The sequence below is a fragment of the Eptatretus burgeri genome, chromosome 5, assembly GCF_056783735.1.
Source record: "Eptatretus burgeri isolate ZD-2024b chromosome 5, Ebu_testis_v1, whole genome shotgun sequence".
Lineage (NCBI taxonomy): Eukaryota > Metazoa > Chordata > Myxini > Myxiniformes > Myxinidae > Eptatretus > Eptatretus burgeri.
Window position 1 is genome coordinate 8,837,191 of NC_140965.1, and position 26,802 is coordinate 8,863,992.

Sequence of the window (26,802 nt, forward strand, 5' to 3'; positions counted from 1 at the left end):
CTGCGTAACTAACTAACAGACTCATACAGACAACTTAACTAAATTGCCGGCACTAAGACGAACAACAGGTGGGTTAAACTTATTTACAATCTTAACTAATATTTACACTAACCATGGCCCAGGACCTTTCATCTGTGGGATAAAGGCACAACAATGTTACCAGTTTTGTGGGGGTGAGTGCACAGCAGCTGAAGGTCAGTTGTCCTCAGGGCCTGCTCAAATGGTCCCCCTTGGGTGTTTCTTTCAGTGACCCTTCTTCTTTGTTCCTTTCATACCCCAGCTGCTGGAGGCAGCTCACTCAAACACGGCAGGCCATGCGCCATCCCACAGGCCATTTGAAGTGGCCTTTATGCAGAAGAGGTGGCCAGGCTGCTCAATGCAGTCTCTGGCTCATGTGAATGGATGGACAAGGATGCAAAACACAAATGAACGCACGGGCTGCTCAAATGCAGTCCCCGTGTATGGTTGCCTGCAGGCAGTCTTGGCAAATGCTTGCTGGATGGTCCTGGCACACATGGATGGATGGTGACACAGGGGCAATGCAAACAGGGGTGGCAGGCATGGGGTCATGGCAAAGGCAGGCAAACAAGGGATGGCAAGGCGCAGCAATATGGACCAGGTGGATGCAGCACGAAAACAGGTCGGCATATGAAGCTGGCCAGCCTCTAGTATGGTCCCGCGAGGTTGTGTGGAGGGAGTGCGGTGGTGCTGGCCGCTCGAAAAACGGGCTCGGACCTACCCTACTGTCTCCCCCAACCTATCGCCTTTGCCTGTCTCTGTCCATCCCCACTCCCTTAGTTTGCAACAAGAAAACAACAAAATTTAGCCCCTTTTTATTTATTTCTTTTTATTTATTTTTTTTCTCTATAATTTCGTCTCCTGAACCCCCTTTATCTGGCTAATCTATCCTGTCAACCTAGCCTACTCCCAACCCCTAAAATCCCTGTTGGAGGGGAAGAAGGAAGAGACTAGTGTCTTGTCTCGAGGCCGAACAAAGCCTCAGAATATCCTCCTACAGATTTCAGCCATCTTACCAAGGTGGGTCCAGTGGCCTACGGAGAATGAAGGGATGGATGGTGTGAAGGGGTACATTTCCTAACTATCCTAGCATTTATTAACTTTAAACTACCCCGGGGCTTTTCAAAACGCGTCACTTTAAACTATCGGTTCTAAAAACCATGATTCCCGTCGCCCGTGTTGGTGTTCCGTTCTACATTTGGGCTTAGCCCTCAAATTTTCATTCGTGCCCTTGCACAATTTCGTGGCTGGGCAGCGTGGCTCACTTGGCAGGGATTTCCCTCCTTCAGGACTCTAACTACGGCACCGCCGGGCCCTGAGGCTGTCTCCGAGCCTACCTGCTCCCTATGAACGTGGGCGGTTGCCCTTCCCGGCATTGCCCCCCCTCCGACGCCCACGTGGCATTTTGGCGCTACGGGTCCCGTTCCGCAGGTCGCCTGTGCCACTACACTATCCCGGTCCCTTGGACCCTTGGCCTACTCTGGCTGACTATTTGGTGCCTGGGGTGCCCTCGACTCGATACTCACCTTTCAACAGCCACGCTCCCAGCCTGTTCATGGACTCCTGCACCCCTCCAAATGGGTTTTGCGCCTTCTTTCCACACCAACAACAAAACGACCTCCTTTTGGTAAATTTGACTAACCCCCGAACTAACATTACACTGACCCCAGGGTCACTTGGGTGGGTTTCACTCCTCCCCCCACTCATTCATTCACACCATGCATTCTACATTCACTCCATTCACACACTCGGGCCTTCTCTCTCACATTCAGTCATTATGCACATTCTTTCCGTTTTTTAGATCCTCGTGGAGGATATCGAAGTCTTACTCACGTTGTTGTTCTTGTTCTTCTTCTTGTGGACTTTTTTAGATCCTCATGGAGGATCTCTAAGTCTTACTCACGTTGTTGTTCTTGTGGACTTTTTGTTTCACAGCCGACAGTTTTCATCGAAACTTCCTGAAATTTGGCGTATGTATGTAACGATACCCTGCGCAGAAGACAATCATGATCTCAGATTTTGAAAATTCCTCTGAAAAAAAAGTTATGACGTCAAAATATCTCCGCTAATGGAAATCGCCAAAAAATTTTATCACCAAAACTAGGCAGGCTTTTTGAATTCTGTTTATGGGAATCGAACAGGGCATTCACAGAGATGAATTACCGCACGTATGATACATCACTTTGATGTCATATCAATTTTTATGACGTCGTTCCTATTTTTTGACATTTTTTGTTTTTTGTTTCATTTGTTTCACAGCCAACCATTTTCATCGAAACTTCCTGAAACTTGTCATATATATGTAGAAATACCCTGTGCAGACAGTAACCATCTCCGATTTGGAAAATTCCTCCTAGAAAAAAAGTTATGACGTCAAAATATCTCCGCTAATGGAAATCGCCGAAAAAATTATCTCAAACTAGGCAAGCTTTTTGAATTCTGTTAGCGGGAATCGAATAGGGCATTAGCAGAGATGAATTACCGCACATATGATACATCACTATGACGTCATATCAATTTTTATGAGGTCATTCCTATTTTTTGACATTTTTTGTTTCACAACCCAGAGTTTTCATCGGATCTTCGTGAAACTTGCCATGGAAATGCAGAAAGCCTACGCACAGGCAGTATTCATCTCCGATTTTGGAAATTCTTCCTAGAAAAAAAGTTGACGTCATAATATCGCCGCTAATGGAAATCGCCTATCCCATTATCTCCGAAACTAGGCAAGCTGTTTGAATTTTGTTTGTGGGAATCAAACCAGGCATTAGCACAGATCATTTATCGCAAACCTGAGACATCACAATGACATCATATTCGTTTTTATTACGTCATCATTAAGAGGACGAGGGTCTTAGCTCATTTGAGCTTGTTTCACTTTTTTAAACGTAATTATTGTGTGTCTGATTTTATATTACACTGTCCAGAAAGCACCAGTATCAATCTTTTTGGATTCGGATTCTACTTTTTTTCTGTACATATTTAACTTATGCATACATACAAAATGGAATCAGTTTGTTTATCAACAGTCTTAAAGATAGACCTCGTTGGATGACCTCAAGGTACCCACACTCACCTCTGAGCTGTCTAGCCTGGGTTTGAATCTCGATCCAGCTATAAAATGTCATCTTGGTGTTTCACAGGCTGGGTGAATCATCCATGTGTGTATTGTTCCTATTCGTTAAACTGGGCGTATTGTCTTCCGACATTAGTTAATGGACGTTAAGATCCCCATGGTGTCCTTCACGGGGAGTGGGCGAGTTATCACCAGCACTGTGGCCAAATTACAAAATTCCTGCTTTCACTACTGTTGGGAAGGCAATGACAAACCACCCTGTCTGGGTGGGGGAGATTGGGGAGTGGGGAGGTGGAGCAGGTGGGAGAGGGAGGAGGAAAGAGATGGGGAGAGGAGAGGGGAAGGAGGGAGAAGGGAGGGATTGGGGGGAGGGAGGAAGAAGTTCCTTCTATATCCATCGTGTCCATCCCATTCTTCCTTACTCCAATGTTTGTCCAATTCTCCCTCTATTTTTCCTTCAACTCCACTGTCGGGGTACCCCCTACCCTCGCTTCTCTTCCTTTTATCCTGTTGCGCCTGATCCATTTTGTGTTCTAGCTCTTCCATGAGTTTTGACTGCATACAAAAAAGTCACAGGTTGGCAACCATTGTATGGACTTCATGGGCCAAATGGTCTCTTTCTATGTTGAAGTTCCTCGTTAGGGAAGTCATCTGTTATATGTTGTGCACCGTGGTGTCTGTTCGTGTGTTTGTCTGTCTCCCGGACGGGAGAACAGGAATGAGTCGTGTTGATGCCAAATATTATTTCACAACCAGGATATTTTGTCCTTTTTTGAGATAAATCCAACCTCCACCACCCGATGTTGCACCACCATTTTGCGGTGAATGGTATAAGTAGCTCAGCTCTGAGTGAAACGAAGAGTGCAACACAATTAACCTTTTTAAAGTCCATGAAGTGTTATTGAAATTGATCGATAATTTAAACTTTTTCCATCACTGCCGACGGATACTCTTCCTTGTTCCTGGATATCGTTGATGGTATTTGGGTATTCGTGGATATCGTTGATTGTATTTGGATATTCGTGGATATCGTTGATGGTATTTGGGTATTCCTAGATATAGTTGATGTTATTTGGGTATTCCTGGATATCGTTGATGGTATTTGGGTATTCCTGGTTATCGTTTTGACTGCATACAAAAAGCGGTGACCTCATTTGGGTATTCATGCATGTCATTGATATTTGCATATTCCTGGATATCATTGATGGTATTTGGGAATTCCTGGATATCGTTGTTGTTGTTTGGGTATTCCTGGATATCGATGATGATATTTGGGTATTCCTGGATATTGTTGATGTCAGTTGGGTATTCCTGGATATAATTGATGGTACTTGGGTATTCATGCATATTGTTGATGTTATTTGGGTATTCCTGGATATCGTTGATGGTATTTGGGTATTCCTGGTTATCGTTGATGGTATTTGCATATTCCTGGATATATCGATGATGGTATTTGGGTATTCCAGGATATCGTTGATGGTATTTTGGTATTCCAGGATATCATTGATGGTATTTGGGAGTTGCAGGATATCATTGATGGTATTTGTGTATTCCAGGATATCGTTGTGGTATTTGGGAATTCCAGGATATTGGGTTATTCCTAGATATCGTTGATGGTATTTGAGTATTCCTGGATATCGTTGATGGTATTTGTGTATTCGGGGATATCGTTGATTGTATTTGGATATTCGTGGATATCGTTGATGGTATTTGGGTATTCCTAGATATAGTTGATGTTATTTGGGTATTCCTGGATATCGTTGATGGTATTTGGGTATTCCTGGTTATCATTGATGGTATTTGCATATTCCTGGATATATCGATGATGGTATTTGGGTATTCCAGGATATCGTTGATGGTATTTTGGTATTCCAAGATATCATTGATGGTATTTGGGAGTTCCAGGATATCATTGATGGTATTTGTGTATTCCAGGATATCGTTGTGGTATTTGGGAATTCTAGGATATCAGGGTATTCCTAGATATCGTTGATGGTATTTGAGTATTCCTGGATATCGTTGATGGTATCTGTGTATTCCGGGATATCGTTGATGTTATTTGGGTATTCCTAGATATCGATGATGGTAATTGAATATTCCTGGATATCGATAATGGTATTTGTGTGTTCCTGGATATCGGTGATCTTATTTGGGTATTCCTGGATATCGTTGATGGTATTTGGATATTCCTGGATATCGATGATGGGATTTGGGCTTTCCCGGATATCGTTGATGGTATTTGGATATACCTGGATATTGTTGATGTCAGTTGGGTATTCCTGGATATAATTGATGGTACTTGGGTATTCATGCATATTGTTGATGTTATTTGGGTATTGCTGGATATTGATGATGGGATTTGGGTTTTTCCAGATATCTTTGATGGTATTTGGGTATTCCTGGATATCGGTGATCTAATTTGGGTATTCCTAGATGTCTTTGATGGTATTTGAGTATTCCTGGATATCGTTGATGGTATTTGTGTATTCCGGGATATCGTTGATGTTATTTGGGTATTCCTAGATATCAATGATGGTAATTGCATATTCCTGGATATCGATGATTGCATTTGTGTATTCCGGGATATCGTTGATGTTATTTGGGTATTCCTGGATATCATTGATGGTAATTGGGTATTCCTGGATATTGTTGATGTCAGTTGGGTATTCCTGGATATCATTGTTGGTACTTGGTTATTAATGCATATCGTTGATGTTATTTGGGTATTCGTGGATAGCGGTGACCTCATTTGGGTATTCATGCATATCATTGATATTTGCATATTCCTGGATATCATTGATGGTATTTGGGAATTCCTGGATATCGTTGATGTTGTTTGGGTATTCCTGGATATCGATGATGATATTTGGGTATTCCTGGATATTGTTGATGTCAGTTGGGTATTCCTGGATATAATTGATGGTACTTGGGTATTCATGCATATTGTTGATGTTATTTGGGTATTGCTGGATATTGATGATGGGATTTGGGTTTTTTCCAGATATCGTTGATGGTATTTGGGTATTCCTGGATATCGGTGATCTAATTTGGGTATTTGGGTATTCATGCATATTGTTGATGTTAATTTGGGTATTCCTGGAATTCGTTGATGTTATTTGGGAATTCCAGGATATCATTGATGTTATTTGAGTATTCCTCAATGTCTTTGATGGTATTTGAGTATTCCTGGATATCGTTGATGGTATTTGTGTGTTCCGGGATATCGGTGATGTTATTTGGGTATTCCTGGATATCGATGGTATTATTTGGGTATTCCTGGATATCGTTGATGGTATTTGGATATTCCTGGGTATTGTTGATGTCAGTTAGGTATTCCTGGATATCATTGATGGTACTTGGGTATTCATGCATATCGTTGATAATATTTGGGTATTCCTGGATATCGATGATTGGATTTGGGCTTTCCCAGATATCGTTGATGGTATTTGGGTATTCCTGGATATCGTTGATCTAATTTGGGTATTTGGGTATTCATGCATATCATTGATGTTATTTGGGAATTCCAGGATATCATTGATGTTATTTGAGTATTCCTAGATGTCTTTGATGGTATTTGAGTATTCCTGGATATCGTTGATGGTATTTGTGTATTCCGGGATATCGTTGATGTTATTTGGGTATTCCGAGATATCGATGGTATTATTTGGATATTCCTGGATATCGTCGATGGTATTTGTGTATTCCGGGATATCGTTGGTGTTATTTGGGTATTCCTAGATATCAATGATGGTAATTGCATATTTCCGGGATATCGATAATGGTATTTGTGTATTCCAGGATATTGGTGATGTTATTTGGGTATTCAGAGATATCGATGGTATTATTTGGGTATTCCTGGATATCGTTGATGGTATTTGTGTATTTCGGGATATCGTTGATGTTATTTGGGTATTCCTAGATATCAATGATTGTAATTGCATATTCCTGGATATCGATGATTGTATTTGTGTATTCCGGGATATCGTTGATGTTACTTGGGTATTCCTGGATATAGTTGATGGTATTTGGGTATTCCTGTTATTGTTGATGGTATTTGTGTATTCCGGGATATCATTGATGTTATTTGGGTATTCCGAGATATCGATGATGGTAATTGCATATTCCTGGATATCGATGTTGGCATTTGTGTATTCCGGGATATTGTTGATGTTATTTGGGTATTCCTGGATATCGTTGATGGTATTTGGGTATTCCTGGATATTGTTGATGTCAGTTGGGTATTCCTGGATATCGATGATGATATTTGGGTATTCCTGGATATTGTTGATGTCAGTTGGGTATTCCTGGATATAATTGATGGTACTTGGGTATTCATGCATATTGTTGATGTTATTTGGGTATTCCTGGATATCGTTGATGGTATTTGGGTATTCCTGGTTATCGTTGATGGTATTTGCATATTCCTGGATATATCGATGATGGTATTTGGGTATTCCAGGATATCGTTGATGGTATTTTGGTATTCCAGGATATCATTGATGGTATTTGGGAGTTCCAGGATATCATTGATGGTATTTGTGTATTCCAGGATATCGTTGTGGTAATTGGGAATTCCAGGATATCGGGTTATTCCTAGATATCGTTGATGGTATTTGAGTATTCCTGGATATCGTTGATGGTATTTGTGTATTCGGGGATATCGTTGATTGTATTTGGATATTCGTGGATATCGTTGATGGTATTTGGGTATTTCTAGATATAGTTGATGTTATTTGGGTATTCCTGGATATCGTTGATGGTAGTTGGGTATTCCTGGTTATCGTTGATGGTATTTTGGTATTCCAGGATATCATTGATGGTATTTGGGAGTTCCAGGATATCATTGATGGTATTTGTGTATTCCAGGATATCGTTGTGGTATTTGGGAATTCTAGGATATCAGGGTATTCCTAGATATTGTTGATGTCAGTTGGGTATTCCTGGATATCGTTGATGGTACTTGGGTATTCATGCATATTGTTGATGTTATTTGGGTATTGCTGGATATTGATGATGGGATTTGGGTTTTTCCAGATATCGTTGATGGTATTTGGGTATTCCTGGATATTGGTGATCTAATTTGGGTATTTGGGTATTCATGCATATCGTTGTTATTTGGGTATTCCTGGATATTGTTGATGTTATTTGGGTATTCCTGGATATCGTTGATGGTATTTGGCTGTTCCTGGATATTGTTGATGTCAGTTGGGTATTCCTGGATATCATTGAAGGTACCTGGGTATTCCTGGATATCATTGATGGTATCTGGGTGTTCCTGGATATCATTGATGGTATTTGGGTATTCTTGGACATCGTTGACAATTCCTGTTACACAGCGTTGGTTCTGCCAAAGCAGTTTCTTAACAAAGGCCATGCTGGACGGTTTGCCATCCCTCTTCCAGCAGTAGTCAGGATAGGAATTTTGGTATTTCACAATGGTTCTTTATGACGCTGTGGGATTTTTTTTAACGCAAACCAACTAATTCTTACACATGGGAAACCAGTTTAACGTTCATCCGAGGGACAGTACAAACATCGATGAATCACCCTGCCTGCAAAACAGCAGGATGACTGTTTCTAGCTGGCTCGGGATTCGAACCCAGACTAGACAGCTTAAAAGCGACTCTAGGCCATCCTGTCAGCCCTACTTTTATAGACATCCCTCCATTTCACACTCCCTGACTTGGCTGTCTTGTCTGCTCCCTGTTAAAGTCCCGACTGTGCCTTTCAAAAAGCCTCGGCCATTGTGTGCTGGTACTGTGGCCAACATTAAACTTCGTGCCTTAATTGAAAGCTCTTTTTCTCTCCATCCTGCACTGTAGTCGCAGCCTGTTCAGGGTTAATGAAGCCTCAGTAAAATGAAGTACTAGCAACCCGTGGGTGCCCTGATGCCCTGCGTGGGTGATAGGAAAGATAGAATGACTGACACTTTCCGATTTCCCTCGAGCATTCGGTCGGCTTCGTCAAAACACGCAAGACAAAGGCACCCCGAGCTGGAGCCGCACCAGAGCGGAAGTTTACGATCCGTTCTTTACTCTGTGCACAATCGAACTGGAGACGGCAAAACCCCATTGTGGATCGTCAATGCAAGTGCGTCACAGACGTGCGGCTTGAGATGGCAGAAGCGTATGACGTCATGATTGATGGATCACGACATTGGGATAATAATAATAATAATCATTCATTACGTTATTCCAGGAATCAAAGATACCTCGTTGAGGTTTACTCCAACTGTGTTCCGTGTTAACCCTGTTTGGTGACTGTGCTCCAGATTCGCTAAAGTCCCGCCAATTGGGATTCTTCGAGAATCTTTAACCCTTTAGGTGTTTGTTCATCAAGTCGTCATCTATCTATAATTCCAGCAATCTTGTATGTGTCTGCCTGTCTGTCTGTCTGCGACTGCTGTTTCTCGTCAACCACCGGTCCGATGTAATTGAAACTTGCCAGGTATATTGCTGGGGACCTGTGGATGTGCCTTTTCAAGGTTTGATATCAGTCGGACGAGCGGTTCCCAAGTTATGGCCATTTATTTACCAAACCAATGACAGGACATGGTGCTATGACGTCACAATTGACGTCACAATCCCCTTTTTTTTGCACGTACGGCCACAAAATAACGGATCATCTTGCCAAAGGTGAGAACGCCGTCGCATCGCTGCACCTCGCTCCACCCGGTTTGGTTACCTGTGGCCGAGTTTTCCTCCTAAGATGCTCCCGACGGAGCATGTGTAATGTGGGCTGCACTTGTTGCTGCACGGGGATGGAAAAGGAGTGCGTGCTCAGAATGCACGTGGCGTTAACGAGTGCGCCGAGAGTCATTTTCACAATCTCATTTGATTCCGTTATCGGAAAGCACTTGTTGCACTCACTCGCTCGTGTGCCCACCGTGTAGCAAAAGAGAGTCGGCGCTTTTGAACTTCAATGGGTCTATTGAAGTGCGCCGGTCTCGCGTACATTGCGTGCGTCAAGCAGCTGAATGCACGAGGCTGATGGGCAAATATAAAGAAGAGGAGGGGGGGTGAGGGGGAACACCTCCTCCCCGTTGTCTTTAGTGTTTCCCTGGGCGTGTCACGAGGACACAGAGAGCACCGGCTCCACGGTCTCTCCGCCCCCCCATCCTTGGAGTGCTCCTCGGCGCACTCTGCGTCTCGGCTCGCTCGCTCTTTGTTTGCGCTTGCTCCGCCACTCTTACCCTCTCCCCACCCCACCCACTACCCACTCACCTATTAGTCGATCACCCTCTATAACAATAATCGGACCGCTGGACACGAAGTCTCCAGGTAAGGTCCAGCAATTAACGGTTATCAGAGCCCATCGAGCGGGCAATCCAGGGATGGGAATAAGGGAGGGAGAGCGGGAAAATGAGCACGGTGAGGAGTGCGTGGTTGATATGGTCGAGAGATTCATAAAGGGTGAGAATCTGCTTATTATAACCTCGAGCATGGCCATCCGCATCGGCATTCTGCCACCACTTGGTTTTCACCATTGGCCTGTTGGTGTTCCCATCTGAACCCCCCTGGCTCACGATTCTGCTGGCTCTCAGGTTCAAATCCCACATCCGTTTGCACCAGTGCTGGATTAACCATTAGGCAGACAAGGCATGTGCCTTAGGGCCAGCCAAAAATTCGGGCCACAAAAATTTAGGAAAAAGGGATTAAATAAACTATTTTCTTTTCACATTAAATATTTGTCTTTTTTTGTATTAAATATTTTGTTCTTGAATCAGTTCATCTTTTGTCTGGGGTCCATTTCCATGAGCCCGAGATCTAATTTAAAATTTTCAGGCCATTCTCTAAAATTTCAAAATGTGCCTTAGGGCCAGCCGAGGCTTAATCCGGCACTGCGTTTGCCCCATTGTCTACTCGATCAGGTGCTTGTAAATTGATGTAAAAAGTCTACTCATGCCTCCTAATGTCTTTGTCCTGCATGTGATTCAATTCATTGCAACAATATTAGATCAATGGGAATAATAAACACGACTGTTAAATCGATATATTGATAGAAATCACTGTCTGATGGATTAAATAATGACCTCTTTATGATGCAATTTTCATGATAATGGCAATTAAAGCTTTCATTGACGTATGTGTATGTATATGTTTATACATATATATATATATATATATATATATATATATATATATATATATATATATATATATATATATATATATATATGTACATATATATATGTGTATATATATATATATATATATATATATATATATATATACATATATATATATATATATATATATATATATATATATATATATATATATATATATATATATATATATATATATATATATATATATATACATATACAGGGGCTGCAAAAGTAGGTATACAGTAAGGACTGTACTTGTATTCACTACTGTATACCTACTTTTGCAGTCCCCTGTATATATCTGTGTTTGTGTGTGCACTCGCAAAAGTGCCTGTCCACAGTCTCGGAAAAAGTTTCGATTGATCCACCAATGAAAATTATTTTATGGACTTTAAAAGTGTTAATTGTGTTGCACTCAAAAAATACACACACACACACACACACACACACACACACACACACACACACACACACACACACACACACACACACACACACACACACACACACACACACACACACACACACACACACACACACACGTGGATATATATATATATATATATATATATATATATATATATATATATATATATATACATATATATATATATATATATATATATATATATATATATATATATATATATATATATATATATACATATATATGTGATTCCACATTGTAAGCAATAATGAACCAAGCTTCGTATAAATGGAGGTACATAATAAATAGCAGCTGTTGCAGCATCACCTCCCATTGTCCAGGTTGACTCAGATCACTCACCTGCAGTGAGCACAAGGCTGTACTTATTTTCGGATATTTTCATTTATGGATGCTTTCCAATGGGTCTGTGATTTTTCCCAGGGTATCGGCTTCGATGTCCGTTGGCATGAGAAATTTCAGCTTTCTTCGTCACCCGGAAAGTGCTGAACATGATTATTATCAGTCAGTCACAGTGAGCGGTTAGAATGAGCTTTACATATATACTAGCGGGGTATGTTTACACATTGTAAGCAGCCGTGCTTCCCCGTTGGCTAGGGTCACTCACCTGCATGTTTTTCCATTTTTTTCATCTATTTTTTTCATTTATTTGTTTTCATTTATTTATATTTTCATTTACAGATGCTTTCCGACAGTTCTGTGATTTTTCCTGTTGTTTCGGCTGATGGACCAATTAGTCTTCCTGTTTGCAAAAAAATTTGTGAAAGGAGGAGAAAGAAAGGAAGACAAATTTACCCATGCATAGTTTGCTTTAACCCCAAAACACACACACACACCTTTCCCGTCCTCACATCCCACTCCCCCCATCCCTTTCTTCATTTATATATTGACTGCTTTTGACGTTTGCACGTGGTACATGCTTGGGAGCCTCATTGGTATGCATTGCTGTCTGCGTTATCGCTTATGATTCATCAATAAGTGATGATACCAATCCGGTAGTTGAGGGGGTGTGTAGCATTGGGATTGTAATGTGTGTACTATGTGTGAACGTCTTTATAGTTGTTGAGGAACTCTGGGAAGGGTTCGAAACAGCATGGTGCTTACCTTGTGTAGGTCTTCTTGGGTTGCTTTGTGTAGCTTCTTCAGCGAGAGGAGTATGGGAAGTGTCAATTATTTAGATAATCCTGACCACCTGGGTTTAGTTTATTAGGTGAGAGCTGATTGGCTATTCCCTCCATTCATAGGTGAGAGATGTGGGTAGGTGTATATATATATATATATATATATATATATATATATATATATATATATATATATATATATATATATATATATATATATATATATATATATATATATATAACGAAGCCTGGTGTTGGCGCAGTGGTTAGGGCAGCGGCTTGGGATCCAAAAGGTCCTGAGTTCAAGCCCCGTTGGGCAACTGAATTAATACACCAGGGGGTTGACTCACCCTGTCATCCTTCCGAGGTCGGCGAAGTGAGTACCAGTGTACTGGGCCGGTGTATACCCCGGTTAAAATAGGTGTACCATATCCCTGTGCGTAAGAGGCAACCAGGGTTGCGTCAGGAAGGGCATCCGGCATAAAGCATGTGCCAAATCACTATGCGGATCATGCGGATGATCCGCTGTGGCGACCCCTAGCGGTAGCAGCCGAAAGAAGAAGAAGAAGAAGAAGATATATATATATATATATATATATATATTGTTATGGAAATGGCCCTTAGTATGCTACTAAATATAGGATTAGCCCAGATCCCTCATTAAATGCATGTTTAGCCAGGCTGTTCGGTAAAATGGACGTTACATGTGTGTCGGGAGGTGCAACAGGCTGTTATTTGTTTGTGCAGTGGTGGTATGCCGAGGGCTTCTTCTTCTTCCTTCCCCTCTCCGGACGAGGCCCCGCCCAGTCGGCTGAGAGGGAGTGGCCAAAAAGTAAGTGAAACTAAGGGGAGGAGTTTGTCTGCTTCGTAGAGGGGGGAGCCGGTGAACAGCAAACGGAGACTTCTTGGAGTAGTTCAGTTTGGGGGAACAGTCAGTTTTGAGGCGTGCTCGGGCTTCGAGGCAAGAAGGAAAGGAAAAGGTGGAAAAGAACTGAGAGGATCTGGCTGCTGTGTGAGTCTGGAGTCGGCTTTGAGAGGAGGTGATAGAAAGGTTCAATCTGCGTCTAACCAAGGAGCCTCTGACTGTCCCAACTCACCTCACGGCTCGACGACGTTTTGGAATCCCATGGACCCAGCCTGCCGGAGCCTGGCATCCCGATTTGGCCTTGTCTGGTGAACAGGCCAGGCCTGGACTTGTATGCTGGACCTTGTGAGAGACCAGCTGAAACCCATCGTCGATCTGACGGTCTTGTGCCGTCGACCTTACGCAGGGTCAGAGCGCACGGAGGCCGCGTGCGGTGCGCCAAAGGAGGGCGAGCGCCATTTTGCCACGCAGTGTGCTCGAGCTTGGGCGCTCGAATCCGTTTACATCCGCTTGTTACGAGCGACATTCGTGCTTTTGACACTTTCCTCTCATCCAAGAAACATCACCAAGTACTCTGTCTTGTTTGCATGTCATTTAAGGCATATCTCGTTAGGGTCCCCCTCGAAACCCGTAATCCATAGTTCCCTAGTTAAGAACGGGTTATAGATTAATCAAAACATTGTCGTGACTGCTTTGCTTGTGTTGTGTTCCCCGATGTTCCCCAATAAATCTGGTTGATTCGTATGAAGTTGCCGCATTGAGTTAATTCGTGTCGCGTCGAGGAACGATCCGTTCGATTGGTATATAAAACCAAAATGGTTACAGACTGGCAGAAAATGCTCGGCATCTGACAAAACCAGTCTGTAACCAGGGTCTATTTCCCCAACTGGTAAGGTCCAGGGGTACGTGGTATCGCGATTGAAGACGCGTGACCCGAGGCCTGTGCTGAGCTGGCTGGCGTTATAGATCCCGGAGACGGCGGTGAGGAGGGTGGCGCCAAGGACCGGGTGAGAATCCCGCCACCCTGGATCCGCAACAATATATATATATATATATATATATATATATATATATATATATATATATATATATATATATATATATATATATATATATATATATATATATATATATATATATATATATATATATATATATATATATATATATATATATATATGAGTTGGGATGCTGATTTGACGTGCTTGGCCCAGATCTGGCTGGCGGCGACAGGCAGGGGATGAAGGGCCATGGCGGAGTCAAACTTCACCGATGTATTCCCCCACTCCTATTTGATCAAGCGTCTGACCCACAATCCCTTGGCGGTTCAGTTCCTTACTTCCCAGGGACACCAGACGATCTTCTGGATCGAATGATGACCTCCCGGGTCATGGACTATATCCTAATGCTGGGTACAGATCCCATGAAGCGCTGGCAAATTTCACCAGGAACCATCGTAGGGCATGTCTCGAGGCAGCTTCAGTGTCTCTGGACCCGTTTAAAGTCAGTGAGGGGAATAGATCCCCGAGCACCAATACTTCCGAGTCCTGGAGCACCTATGCAGCCTGGAGACCTGGGCATTGTTTTGGGCCATGCCCAAGCTAGGTGCCAGTGTGTTGAGGAAGAGAGGAGGAATTCCCCCGTCCCATCCACTTGCTGGAATGGGAGGAGAGGTCGGCTCAGCGCTGTCTCGCGGGCACACTGGAGTGGACCTGGTGGTCTGGGCAACGCATCAAGTTCCGGTTCCGGTTCTTAAGCTACAGCGACGTTCTTCAGGATTTCTGCCGACTTTGTCAAAGATTAGTTTAGGCGGACTTCTTTTTTTTTTGAGTTTTTACTGTTATTTTGTTATCTCAATGTTTACTGTGTGTTTGTAGTTCGTTTTTTTAGATCCTCCTGGAGGATCTCTAAGTCTTACTCACGTTGTTGTTGTGGACTTTTTTGTTTCAGAGCGTACAGTTTTCATCGAAACTTCCTGAAACTTGACATATGTATGTAGAAATACCCTGCGCAGACAGTAACGATCTCCGATTTCGAAAATTCCTCCTAGAAAAAAAGTTATGATGTCAAAATATCTCCGCTGATGGAAATCGCTGAAAAAATTATCTCAAACTAGGCAAGCTTTTTGAATTCTGTTTGCGGGAATCGAACAGGGCATTAGCACAGATGAATTACCGCACATATGATACATCACTATGACGTCATATCAATTTTTATGACGTCATTCCTATTTTTTGACATTTTTTGTTTCATTTGTATCACAGCGTACAGTTTTCATCGAAACTTCCTGAAACTTGGCATATATATGTAAAGATACCCTGCGCAGACAGTAACCATCTCCGATTTTGAAAATTCCTCCGCGAAAAAAAGTTATGATGTCAAAATATCTCCGCTAATGGAAATCGCCTAAAAAAAATTATCTCAAACTAGGCAAGCTTTTTGAATTCTGTTTGTGGGAATCGAACAGGGCATTAGCAGAGATGAATTACCGCACATATGATACATCACTATGACGTCATATCAATTTTTATGACGTCATTCCTATTTTTTGACATTTTTTGTTTCACAACGCAGAGTTTTCATCGGATCTTCGTGAAACTTGCCATGTATATGCAGAAAGCCCACACGCAGGCAGTAACCACCTCCGATTTTGGAAATTCTTCCTCGAAAAAAGTTAGCATCATAATTTCACCGCTAATGGAAATCGCCCTCTACCATTATCTCCAAAACCAGTTTGTTTCACAGCCTACAGCTTTCATCGAAACTTCCTGAAACTTGGCATATATATGTAAAGATACCCTGCACCTACAGTAACTATCTCCGATTTTGAAAATTCCTTCGTGATAAAAGTTATGACGTCAAAATATCTCCGCTAATGGAAATCGCCTAAAAAAATTATCTCAAACTAGGCAAGCTTTTTGAATTCTGTTTGTGGGAATCGAACAAGGCATTAGCAGAGATGAATTACCGCACATATGATACATCACTATGACTTCATATCAATTTTTATGACGTCATTCCTATTTTTTGACATTTTTTTGTTTCACAACACAGACTTCTCATCTGATCTTCGTGAAACTTGCCATGTACATGCAGAAAGCCCACGTGCAGACAGTAACCATCTCCAATTTTGGAAATTTTTCCTCGAAAGAAGTTGACGTCATAATATCGCCGCTAATGGAAATCGCCTGTACCATTATCTCCAAAACTAGGCAAGCTGTTTGAATTTTGTTTGCGGGAATCAAGTCGGGCATTAGCACGGATAATTTATCGCAAACCTGATACATCACAATGACGTCTTTTTCGTTTTTATGACGTCATCATTAAGAGGACGAGGATCTTAGCTCATTCGAGCTTGTTTTAAAAAAAAAAAACACTCACTCCAATTTGTGAGTATTCATTGGACTTTTCATATCAAGGTCCTTGAGGCCTATTAATTTCCTCATTTGTGTGCACGATCGTGCTTATTGTATTTTCTCATTACACCAGTTTTTATTTTTTTTATTTTTACCACAATCCGTCCAACACTCTTTCAATTCCTCCCAACGATACCCCTTGTTTCATTTCTCAAAATATAAAAAACAACAACAAAAAATCTTTTCCCTTCTTTCCTTTACCTCCTCTTCTTCTTCTTCCTTTTTTTTACTTTTTTTTTCCTATCCACATTTCCAGTCCCAATCTTTTCTTCAATCTTCCCTTTTCCTAATTTTACCTAATCTTTATAAAATTAAAAAAAACTGACTTTTATAATGTTAAGCTTCATCTTTCACCCGCGTGGTTCTCTCTATTCTATCATAATTCACTACTCTCCTTCTTCTTCAAAAGACTGTTTTCAATTCGACCTTTCTTTCGTCCTGTGTATAAAAAGTCCAACTGTAACAACGTTTCCTTAAACATAATCTCTGACTTAAAAAAAAATGAAAAATCCCTCTTTGCAATGCATGTTCACATTCCATCAATCGTTCCTTTTTTCCCCAACTTCAGTGCCAATTCACCCCACCTCCTTAAATCTACCTCCTCCTAACTCCCCCTGTTATACCCTTATCCCTCCCATCTTACCTCTCATCCTACCTCCTCCCTTAGCACATCTTCACTGTCCTCTGCTTTATTAACAGCTCCTCCTCTAGTGTCCTAAACTCGCAGTGTTCAAACATCTGTGGACTCCATTCCAACCTAACAGATATCTCACTCTCTCAATCAGTACACTCGACAACATCTGAAACATGCTTTCTTTCTTTCCCCTCATCACACCCCCCCCTCTTCCCAACCCCTCAAATCTTGTTCCTCCCCTGCCCACTCCCTTCTTCACCAAACCACTGTCAAGTCTCATCTTTCCCTTCTCCCCACCTCTCCCCTTGCCCTCCTCCCCCATGGCTGTACCTGCTCTCATCGTCTCCCCTCCCTCTCAAAGCTTCCCTCTCACCCTTCTTCCTCCAATCTCCCCCCTCACTCACCCTTCTCAAAGTTGCCCCCCCCCCCAGCATCAACAAAGCTGCTTCCTTCCCCTGCCCTCTCTCTTCAATTCATTCCTCCACCTCCTCCAATCTTCTACTTCCCTCTGCCCCCACGCATATTGCTCCACACTGGGTTTCATCCCATCACCACTGAGTCTTTTGTCCTCCTCCTCCTTATCCAGACCTCTTCCCGCGCTCTTCTGCAATCTCCTATACACTGTCAACAACTCTCAATACACCCACCTCTCCTCCCTTGTCCTACCCTCCCCCTCCGCTCCTCTGCACCCAAAACCTCCTCCCCTCCCTCTTCCTTAACAGTGTGGACCTCCAACATCCAGGGCCTTCGCTCTAACATGACAGACCTCTCCATGCAGGTTGCCACTGCCAAACCAGACATAATCTGCAAAACAGAAACTTTCCTCCTTAAAGAAGTCTTTGACTCCTTCGTATCTCTCCCCGGTTAATCCCTTCTCCGGTATAACAGACCGGAGTCTCATCACTGGCGGTGGAGTTGCTCTCTTCATCAAAAACTCTACTCCTTACTGTCCATGCACGGCACTCACTTCTCTGGCTAAGGCTTCTCCTCCACTCCCACCTCATTTTTATGTGTGTGTTGTACCGTCCACCAAACAGTGATGACTCCATTTACATCTCACTCACCGAAAATATGGACCAACTTCTATCCTCTCATCCCAACTCTCTCTCTCTTCCTCATGTGTGGTGACTTCAGTTGTCATCATGCCAGTTGGCTGGTTGTGGGTACCTCTCTCACCTGCCATGGCACTTCAGCAAAGGATTTCTACGACTCAATGAGACTGACACAATCTGTCAATTTCCCGACCCAGATCTCAGCCAATCTTCTGGATTGATTTTGCCCAATTTCTCAGAAAATATCTGCTGTTGTTCCTCTGCTCCAATTGGTTTATCTGACCATATGCTTGTCAAAGTGGACATCTCTCTGGCCATTGTTAGAGAACCACCCTAGTGCTGACAAGTCTGGCATTTCACTCAGGCTGACTGGCAGGGACTTCAAGCAGCCATCAAACTTCTAGATTGGTCTCTCTTTTCCACTTTCTCCAACATCAACTCATCCTGGAAATTTTTTCAAATAAATTTGCTCTTTCTCATGCACATATTTATCCCATTTCATCTTCAGTTGTCATACCTTTACTCCTGCCCATGGTACACTGAAGCTTATGGCAAGGCAGTTGGCCTGAAACAACTTGCTTTCACTCATGGAAGAGCAGGAGTACTGCTCTCCTCTCTGGGCTGGTCCTCCTGCCTAACACCTTGCTTGGCTTCACACAGTGGAAACCAAGGCTTTTAGGATAATTGGTATCTCCCCCGATGAAGTGAAGTCTTTGGGTCTCTCACTCACTCACTGCAGGCAGGTCTTTTCATCTTCTACTATCTCCTCTCTGACCTTGCCCCCCTTGCTCTGTTTGTGATCTGAGCCCCACCCCCCCTCCATATTTCTGCAGGGCGCTCAAGATCCACTAACAACTCCCTTCTGGTGAAATTGCCAAAATCAAGAATTACCGCTCACCTTCACCCTTTCATTCCTCTTTTTTCCTGCCTCTGGAACAAACTCCCACACTCTCTTAAATCGCACTTTTCCCTCCATGTCTTAAAAACAGCTGTTCCACACCATCTGTTATCTTCCTCCACCCAAAACCATGATCTTGTCTACCTCCGTTAATCCACCCCAAACTCACCTCCTTCAAATTCCCTGCTTTCCTTCCTGAAAGTCCCTGCAGTGGTCATCTTGTTTACCCCGTGTATGCGCCCCATCCCTCTCCCTTCCACAGATGTCCTGATGTCTGTTTCCCACTGTTTTGTGCTTCCCTCTCCCGCCTCTCTTGTCTCTTGCTCCCTTTGTTATATGTTATGTGTGTTAGCTCTTATATGAGCCTTGACCATGTGAACAAAAATAAGAAAAAACACATGGCAAACCAGGCTCAGCAGGTGTCACTAGCTGGCCTCTCAGTGTACACGTTAACCGAACCATTCCCCCCCTTAATCTCATGGGCCTATCCTCATCATGGTCCATACTCCCCAGTCTCTATCCATACCTGCTCTACCCTAGCCTCCTCTTTAAATTGTCCCTATGTCTCCTAACTAGAATGTCTGTCTCTTGGGTTCCCCTTATTCGGTGCCAAGTTCCTAATAAAATCCCTCTCGGCCCCGAAGTATCCTTTTGGAAGAAAAAGTGGATCTGTGGGAATTTCAGTGCAAGTTTGAGATACATCTGCATGTTCCACAGCTTCTCCAGGTGGGTAAATCCAGTGGCCGTTGGTTATCTGAGTGGTGACTGGTACAAAGGGGCAAACACAACACTCATAACTACTCTATCCATTTTCACATCAACAATTAAACTTCCCCGGGACTTACGAACGTGTCTCATTAAACGATGTGGTTCGAACATCATGATTCACCCATTTCTCTACACATCGGTGCTCACACTAGTTAGGGCCTTATCCTCTGTTGTTCATGCATGCCTCCACACAATTTCCTGACTAGATGGTGTGGCTCCATTGGCACATCTACACACCAGTGTACTCGCACAATGGCACCCCCAGCATGTCGAGGCCGCCTCCGAGCTTACCTACTCCATTCCGAATTATGGGGGGAGCACTCCTGGCTTCCCCCTCCCCCCTCAGTGCCCTGACTGGCAATTGGCTCTCCAGGTCCCTTCTGCAAGGGTACCCAGGCCCATACACAAAGTTAGCATGTTCACCATGGGCGAACGGCCTTCCCTGACCAACAGACCCTCTATACTAGCGCCCGGGGTGCCTTCTTCAACAATACTCATCTTTTCTGAGCCACACTCCTAGCCCGTCAATACTCATTGCACACCTGCAAAACAAAAACATTCCAACACACAGCACCGACCGCAAAACGACCTCCATTGTAAATTTGACTATATTCCTCCGACTAATCTCTAAACTATCCTCAGGTTTCCTTGGGCAGGAATCACTCCATCCCAATCATTCCTTTGCACCATACATGCCGCACTCACATTCACTCTCAGGCCGCTGATCCGTATTCACTCAATAGAATATGATTGCAACACCGCACGTAAATGTACACACACGGGACTGCAACTTACCTGGCACAGAAACGACCCTGAAGTCAGTTCCATCTCAGACGACGAAGTTTATTTTCCTATTTTGTTTTTTCTTTCCAGCATCTACAGGGAATCTATACATTTTGAAACCCTCTCTGATCGATTGGTGCATCCAATGGCACAGTATCTTGTCATTTTGAAAATAATGAGGAGCTATGGCGTGGTCATTCAATGAGCCATCAATAGATACAAAATGGCACCCACGATCCACATGACCAGGAATTTTTGGGATGCATCATGTCGCTACTCCGAGTATATCGGGACTCCAGTTCTCTGTAACAGTTTGAGTAATCACAACCAAATTTGATTGGGATAGTGTAGCCCCCATGGAGGGTTAATGATGAAAAATGAAGTTTTTAGCTTTTATAGATTTGAGCTATAAAGGGGGACTTGGAATCGAATGGAAGGGTGATCTATTTAACCACTTTAATTAATTGAGACCAAACTTTTCAAGGATACTGTAAGCCCAGTGGGGAGTACAATATGTGGATAGGAGTGGAGGTTTTGAGAAAGGAGTCAGGATTAGTTGTATTTGTTGTCTTGAGAACAGCGAGAGTGTATCACGTGGACACCCCTAGTGCTTGGGACTTGTTTAAATCTGTTTAATCCCATTACTCCCTCCAGTGCTTCAAAACAACTGTTCATCACCACCTCAGATCACCCTACATCCATACCTTTGATCATTTTACCCTCATTAACCCTCCCCAAGCACACTCCTTCCTGTCCAGGTTGTGTTCTCCCCCTTCTCCCTCAGCTTCATTTTCAGGTTTTGTTTCATTTCTGTGTCATCCCTGTTTTTTCCCTTCCTCTTCTTGATGTGGTTTGAGTTTGTTCACCCTATGTGTCCTCCTTCCCTCCCCTTGATCTCATTCTTCCTCCAATTTCCCCTCTTTTATATCCCTCGACTTTGCTGTTAGTGCTCCCCCACCCACCCCCCTCCCAATATATTTTCCTTGTTCTGTTATGTTCTGGTCCATTCTGTTATTGCCTCGACTTTGTATACCAAAAAAAATAATGTTGGCATTTCTTGCTTTGTTGTGAACTCGTTCCAAGAACAGTTTGAGTTGTGTGAGTTTGCATGCATGTGCAAGGTGTCCTATAGGATGGTGGAATTAATCTTTTAGCTGTCTAGCTCGAGCCTGAGTTAAATTCCAGAACTCATCTTTAAACTGTCATGTTGGTGCCTCTCAGTCAGGGTGTTACATCAAAAAGTGCGTCGTCCTTCGGATAGATGTTAAGCCGGGTGTGCTGTCTTCGAGCATTAGCTGATGCATGTTAAAAACCTCAAGGTGTCTTTCATCAGGAAAAGACAAGTTATTGCTGGCACCATGAGCGAATGACAAATTACTGCCATAATATATTCACCAACCCTCATCTGGCAAGCCTGCCGAGTATGCCAAGTACCTCGTAACAAGAGTTCAGATCGACATTCATCCTGCATTGGACTGGAATTGGCTGGAAGAAGAATAAGAAGAGGATGCTTGTTTTGTTACCTCCACCACCAAAGGTGGATGGAGGTTATGTTTTCACCCCTGTTTGTCTGTCTGTGAGTGGGATATCTCAAAAGGTTATGGACGGATTTGGACAAAATTAGGTGGAGACGTTGGGTGTTTGACAAAGACGAAACGGTGGAGATTTTGGTGAAGATTCGGATACAGATGTAAAACCAAGAATGTTTTTAATTTCCAAGTGATTCTTCACCATTGAGAGATCGGGACAAAAACTATGTATAGCATGACATTTCAAAAAGTTGTTGATGAGTTATGACAAAGCTTGGTGGATGAGTAGGTTAGGTGACAAGGACAAGCCAATTAGATTTTGGTTCAGGTCCAAATCCAGATCCAGCCTGTCAGGGGATACAAAGCATAAACTATACAGCCCGGCGGAGGTACGCGCTCTTCTGAATGCCCTTCTTGTTATTACCTCCACCACCGAAGGTGAAGGTTATGTTTCTACCCCTTTCTGTCTGTTTGTCTGTTTGTCTGTGTGCAGAATATCTCAAAAATTTGTGGAACGGATCCGGATGAAAGTTTGTGGACAGGTTCGATGTGTGACAAGGACGAACTGATTAGATTTTGGTGAAGATCTGGATCTGACTACTAGAAATTTTTAAGTGATTCTTCACCATTTAGAGAAAGGGCCAAAAACGATATTTCGCACGATATCTCAAAAAGTTGTGGACGGAGTCAGGCGAAACTTGGTGGACACGTTCGGTGTGTGACAAGGAAGAATCGATTCAATTTCGCTGAAGATCCAAATCCGGATCCGGATCTGATAATTTTTAAAGTGATTCTTCACCAATGAGATATTGGGCTAAACCAATATATAACAGGGTTTCTCAAAAAGTTGTGTACGGATTCAGATAAAACTTGGTTGACACGGTGTGTGTGTGTGTGTGTGTGTGTGTGTGTGTGTGTGTGTGTGTGTGTGTGTGTGTGTGTGTGTGTGTGTGTGTGTGTGTGTGTGTCATGGACGAATTGTTTCGATTTTGGTGAAGATGTGAATCTGGATCTGGATATGAGAATTATTTAATTTTTAAAGTGATTCTTCACCATTGATAGGGCCAAAAACGATGTATAGCATGATATTGAAATAATTTATTGAGCCCGATATGTTCTCGTGGATCAGTATTGCGTGGCGGAGGGATGCGCTCTACCGACTGCCCTTCTAGTTTTGATAATGTGATAACGGAGAATAAGCACAAATTATGTTGGTAAATGATTTTTTTTTTACCTGAAGTGGTATTTCATTACTTGTTTTTTTAAATTTACATTGGTAATAAACTCAAACAATGATCTTAACATTTCAGATAATAATTGAGTGTATAGTCTGGCAGCCAAGGGGAGAGACCCCTAATTCTCTGATATAATTTTTTTTCTCTGCTGATTATTCATATTTGGGGTGTATATAATGAGATCGAGGGTGGTGTGGACCTGCCACCCTTGAGCAATTTTAAATATTCAAGATGGCGTCCAAGATGGCTGCCACGAAGGACAAATTCGAGAATTCCTATTATTTTAATGTTTTCTGCCATAAAGCAATGATGTTTTGGCCAAGATATATGTTTTTGTGTCAAATGGATTCAATCGAAAGGGTTTGAGAAGTATTGGATGTACCGTTGCTCTGGTAATTAAGCAATATGGCTACCATAAAGGTGGTAAAAATGACAAAACTGCCATAACATCCAAGATAATATGAATAGAACATTCTTTGTATTTCCTAGCTATATAACATTGACTACAATAAATTCGATATAAAGGATGAATGAGTTTAAGATTTTCTGTTGCCATGGTAACCACCTTAAATAGCTTCCAAAACGACCGCTTTGATGGCCGAAAACAAAGAGCAGTATGATTTGTTCCTGAATATTATCATTTAGGGCCATACAAGATGACCACAGGAAATGCTATAAAATTGACCACAGAGATCGCAAAGCATATCAAAAATGGAATTGCATCGAGAATACCATAGATTACATGTCGGTGACAACTCCCATTAAAGAAACTACGTGAGCACACACGAATGTTCATGTTGGAAAACAATCTATCTTCAGCTGTCAGAGGAGTCAAGATGTATCTACATGTATCTTAGCCCTCATGATCTGCACAGGTTCAATATTTGGCTTGCAGGCATTTCAGTTTAGAGTGGTGTCACAAAATTAATGTTCTGACACAATGGGTCATTGGGTATTTGCAGATGGATACAGATGTGTATACGTCCCTAAGTTCAGTTGAGAGACATCTAGTCATTTTCGTCATCTGCCTGTAGAACCTGCTTTGTTCTTTCGTTGAAACAACATGGCCACCGTGACATGTACAGAACACTGAGCAGGCAACGTTTGCACTGTTGCAACCACATCTTGGTTTCTTACATGGGATCTCACTACTGCAAGAACATCTGACGAGTTTCAGTAAATCATCTGGTACTAGGATGACGTCACTGGAAAGAGTTGTTGGGAAAAGTGTTTTGGAGCCATCTTCCCATGACCATCCAAATGCTGTTGGATGCATTCTCGGTGGATCTGGTTGCAGTGCATTCCTCCAGACTGCCACCTGAAGGTGAGCGCGGGCCACATTTTCCTTGAATGCCTCATTTGTTGGAGGCAAGGTCGCCAGCTTTGGTGCACCAGCCACACTCCGGCCCACTTTGCTTACCCACATTTTTTGGCATGCCTCTGTCAATGACGTACATTTAGTCTGGCCATAACAGGCCAGAATGAATGGTGTTGCCTGTTGGATGACCTCCGACAGAACGCGACTTGTGTCACCTATATAGCTTAGGGCATGAACGCCAGCTCTCAGGACTCTGAGTGCCACAGCCTTTCTAATTCCGAAGTATGTTGCCACTGTATCGCAGCCAGTAAGTCCATGTGTTGCTAACAGGTCTGGTATGATTTCACGATGCTGGTTAACGGTGGTATTGATATCAATCACTGCACGACCATGAATTGGCGAAACCATCAAGACAGATGTTGAAGCTGGAATGCCACCTTGGCAACAGAAGTGAAGCAGAAGAACAAAGATGTCAGTGTCATCTGCAACCACAAGCACTTTCTTAGCCTTCACCTCTGACACTTGTTGAACAATCATGGTATCCGCCTCCTCCTGCGTTGTTTTCATGTCCTTGCGCTTGATGATGACACCACTATTAATCTCCACTGGCACAGGGTCACTTCCAGTGAGAACAAGCTTGTGCTGTGTGAAGTCATCCTCGTGGGATGCCATGTCCTTGCATATTAGGTCGATGAGTTGTATTTTGTTTCTGGTGACAGTCAGCATGACCTTCTGTGGTAGTAGATCTTCAAGTTCTCATTCTCAGCAAGCTGTGTTTCAAGTTCTACATGCAAGGTGTCCCCATAAACTTTGCTCCCATTGATAATCGTTTCTATTCGTGCCACACCAGCAGTCTCTGAGAGCGATGTCTTCTCATCACACTCGGTGCCATACCAGAACTTAAAGACGCAGCCCTGCTCCATGGTTTAGCTCCAGATTAAAACAAAGAAAGAAAATATTAATTTAGTATTAATGTTGACAATTTTAGGGAGAGAAAGAATGCTGTGTACACGTCACATCATGTCATTCCAAATTTAGACTCCTATTGTCATCAGAATATCTGAAACGTAATGGTAATCAATGTGATATTAGTAGAAAAAATATGTTTATCAAAACGTTACAGTACCCATTATGGTAGCATCTTTGTGGTCACCATGGCAACATCAAACAGTTTATTTATCATATCCATCCCATCATGATCTAAGAGTTAGAAAACATTAAACTAAGGCCAAAAATGTACGGTTTTATGTTAAATATCTTTAACACTTATTTCAACACATCTGAATGGTCATTTTAGATGGTTACCATGGCAACAGAAAATCGTAACTCATCAAACCTATTTTATCCAATACATTGTGGTCATTAGCATATACCTCGAAAATAAAAACAATGCTCTAATAAACATTTTCTTGAAATTTATCGCAGTTTTGCCATTTTTACCACCTTTTACCGACTTAATGGTAGCCATATTGCTAGTTACCATAGCAACGGTACATCGAATACTTCTCAAACCCTTTCTATCGAAATTATTGGA

The 26,802-nt window shown here is 42.6% G+C and overlaps 1 protein-coding gene and 1 pseudogene across 1 annotated transcript in view; one reads left to right on the top strand and one right to left on the bottom strand.

Annotated features, from left to right (window-relative positions):
• LOC147025809 (uncharacterized) overlaps positions 1–3,642 on the top strand; it is a 22,271-nt gene extending 18,629 nt beyond the window's left edge. Inside the window, exon 3 of the mRNA XM_085880345.1 lies at positions 3,632–3,642. Coding sequence (XP_085736471.1) covers positions 3,632–3,642 — 11 coding nt within the window. The remainder of the gene's footprint in view (positions 1–3,631) is intronic.
• Positions 3,643–24,264: 20,622 nt separating this feature from the next.
• LOC147025810 (uncharacterized) lies at positions 24,265–25,994 on the bottom strand (annotated as a pseudogene).
• Positions 25,995–26,802: the final 808 nt, after the last annotated feature.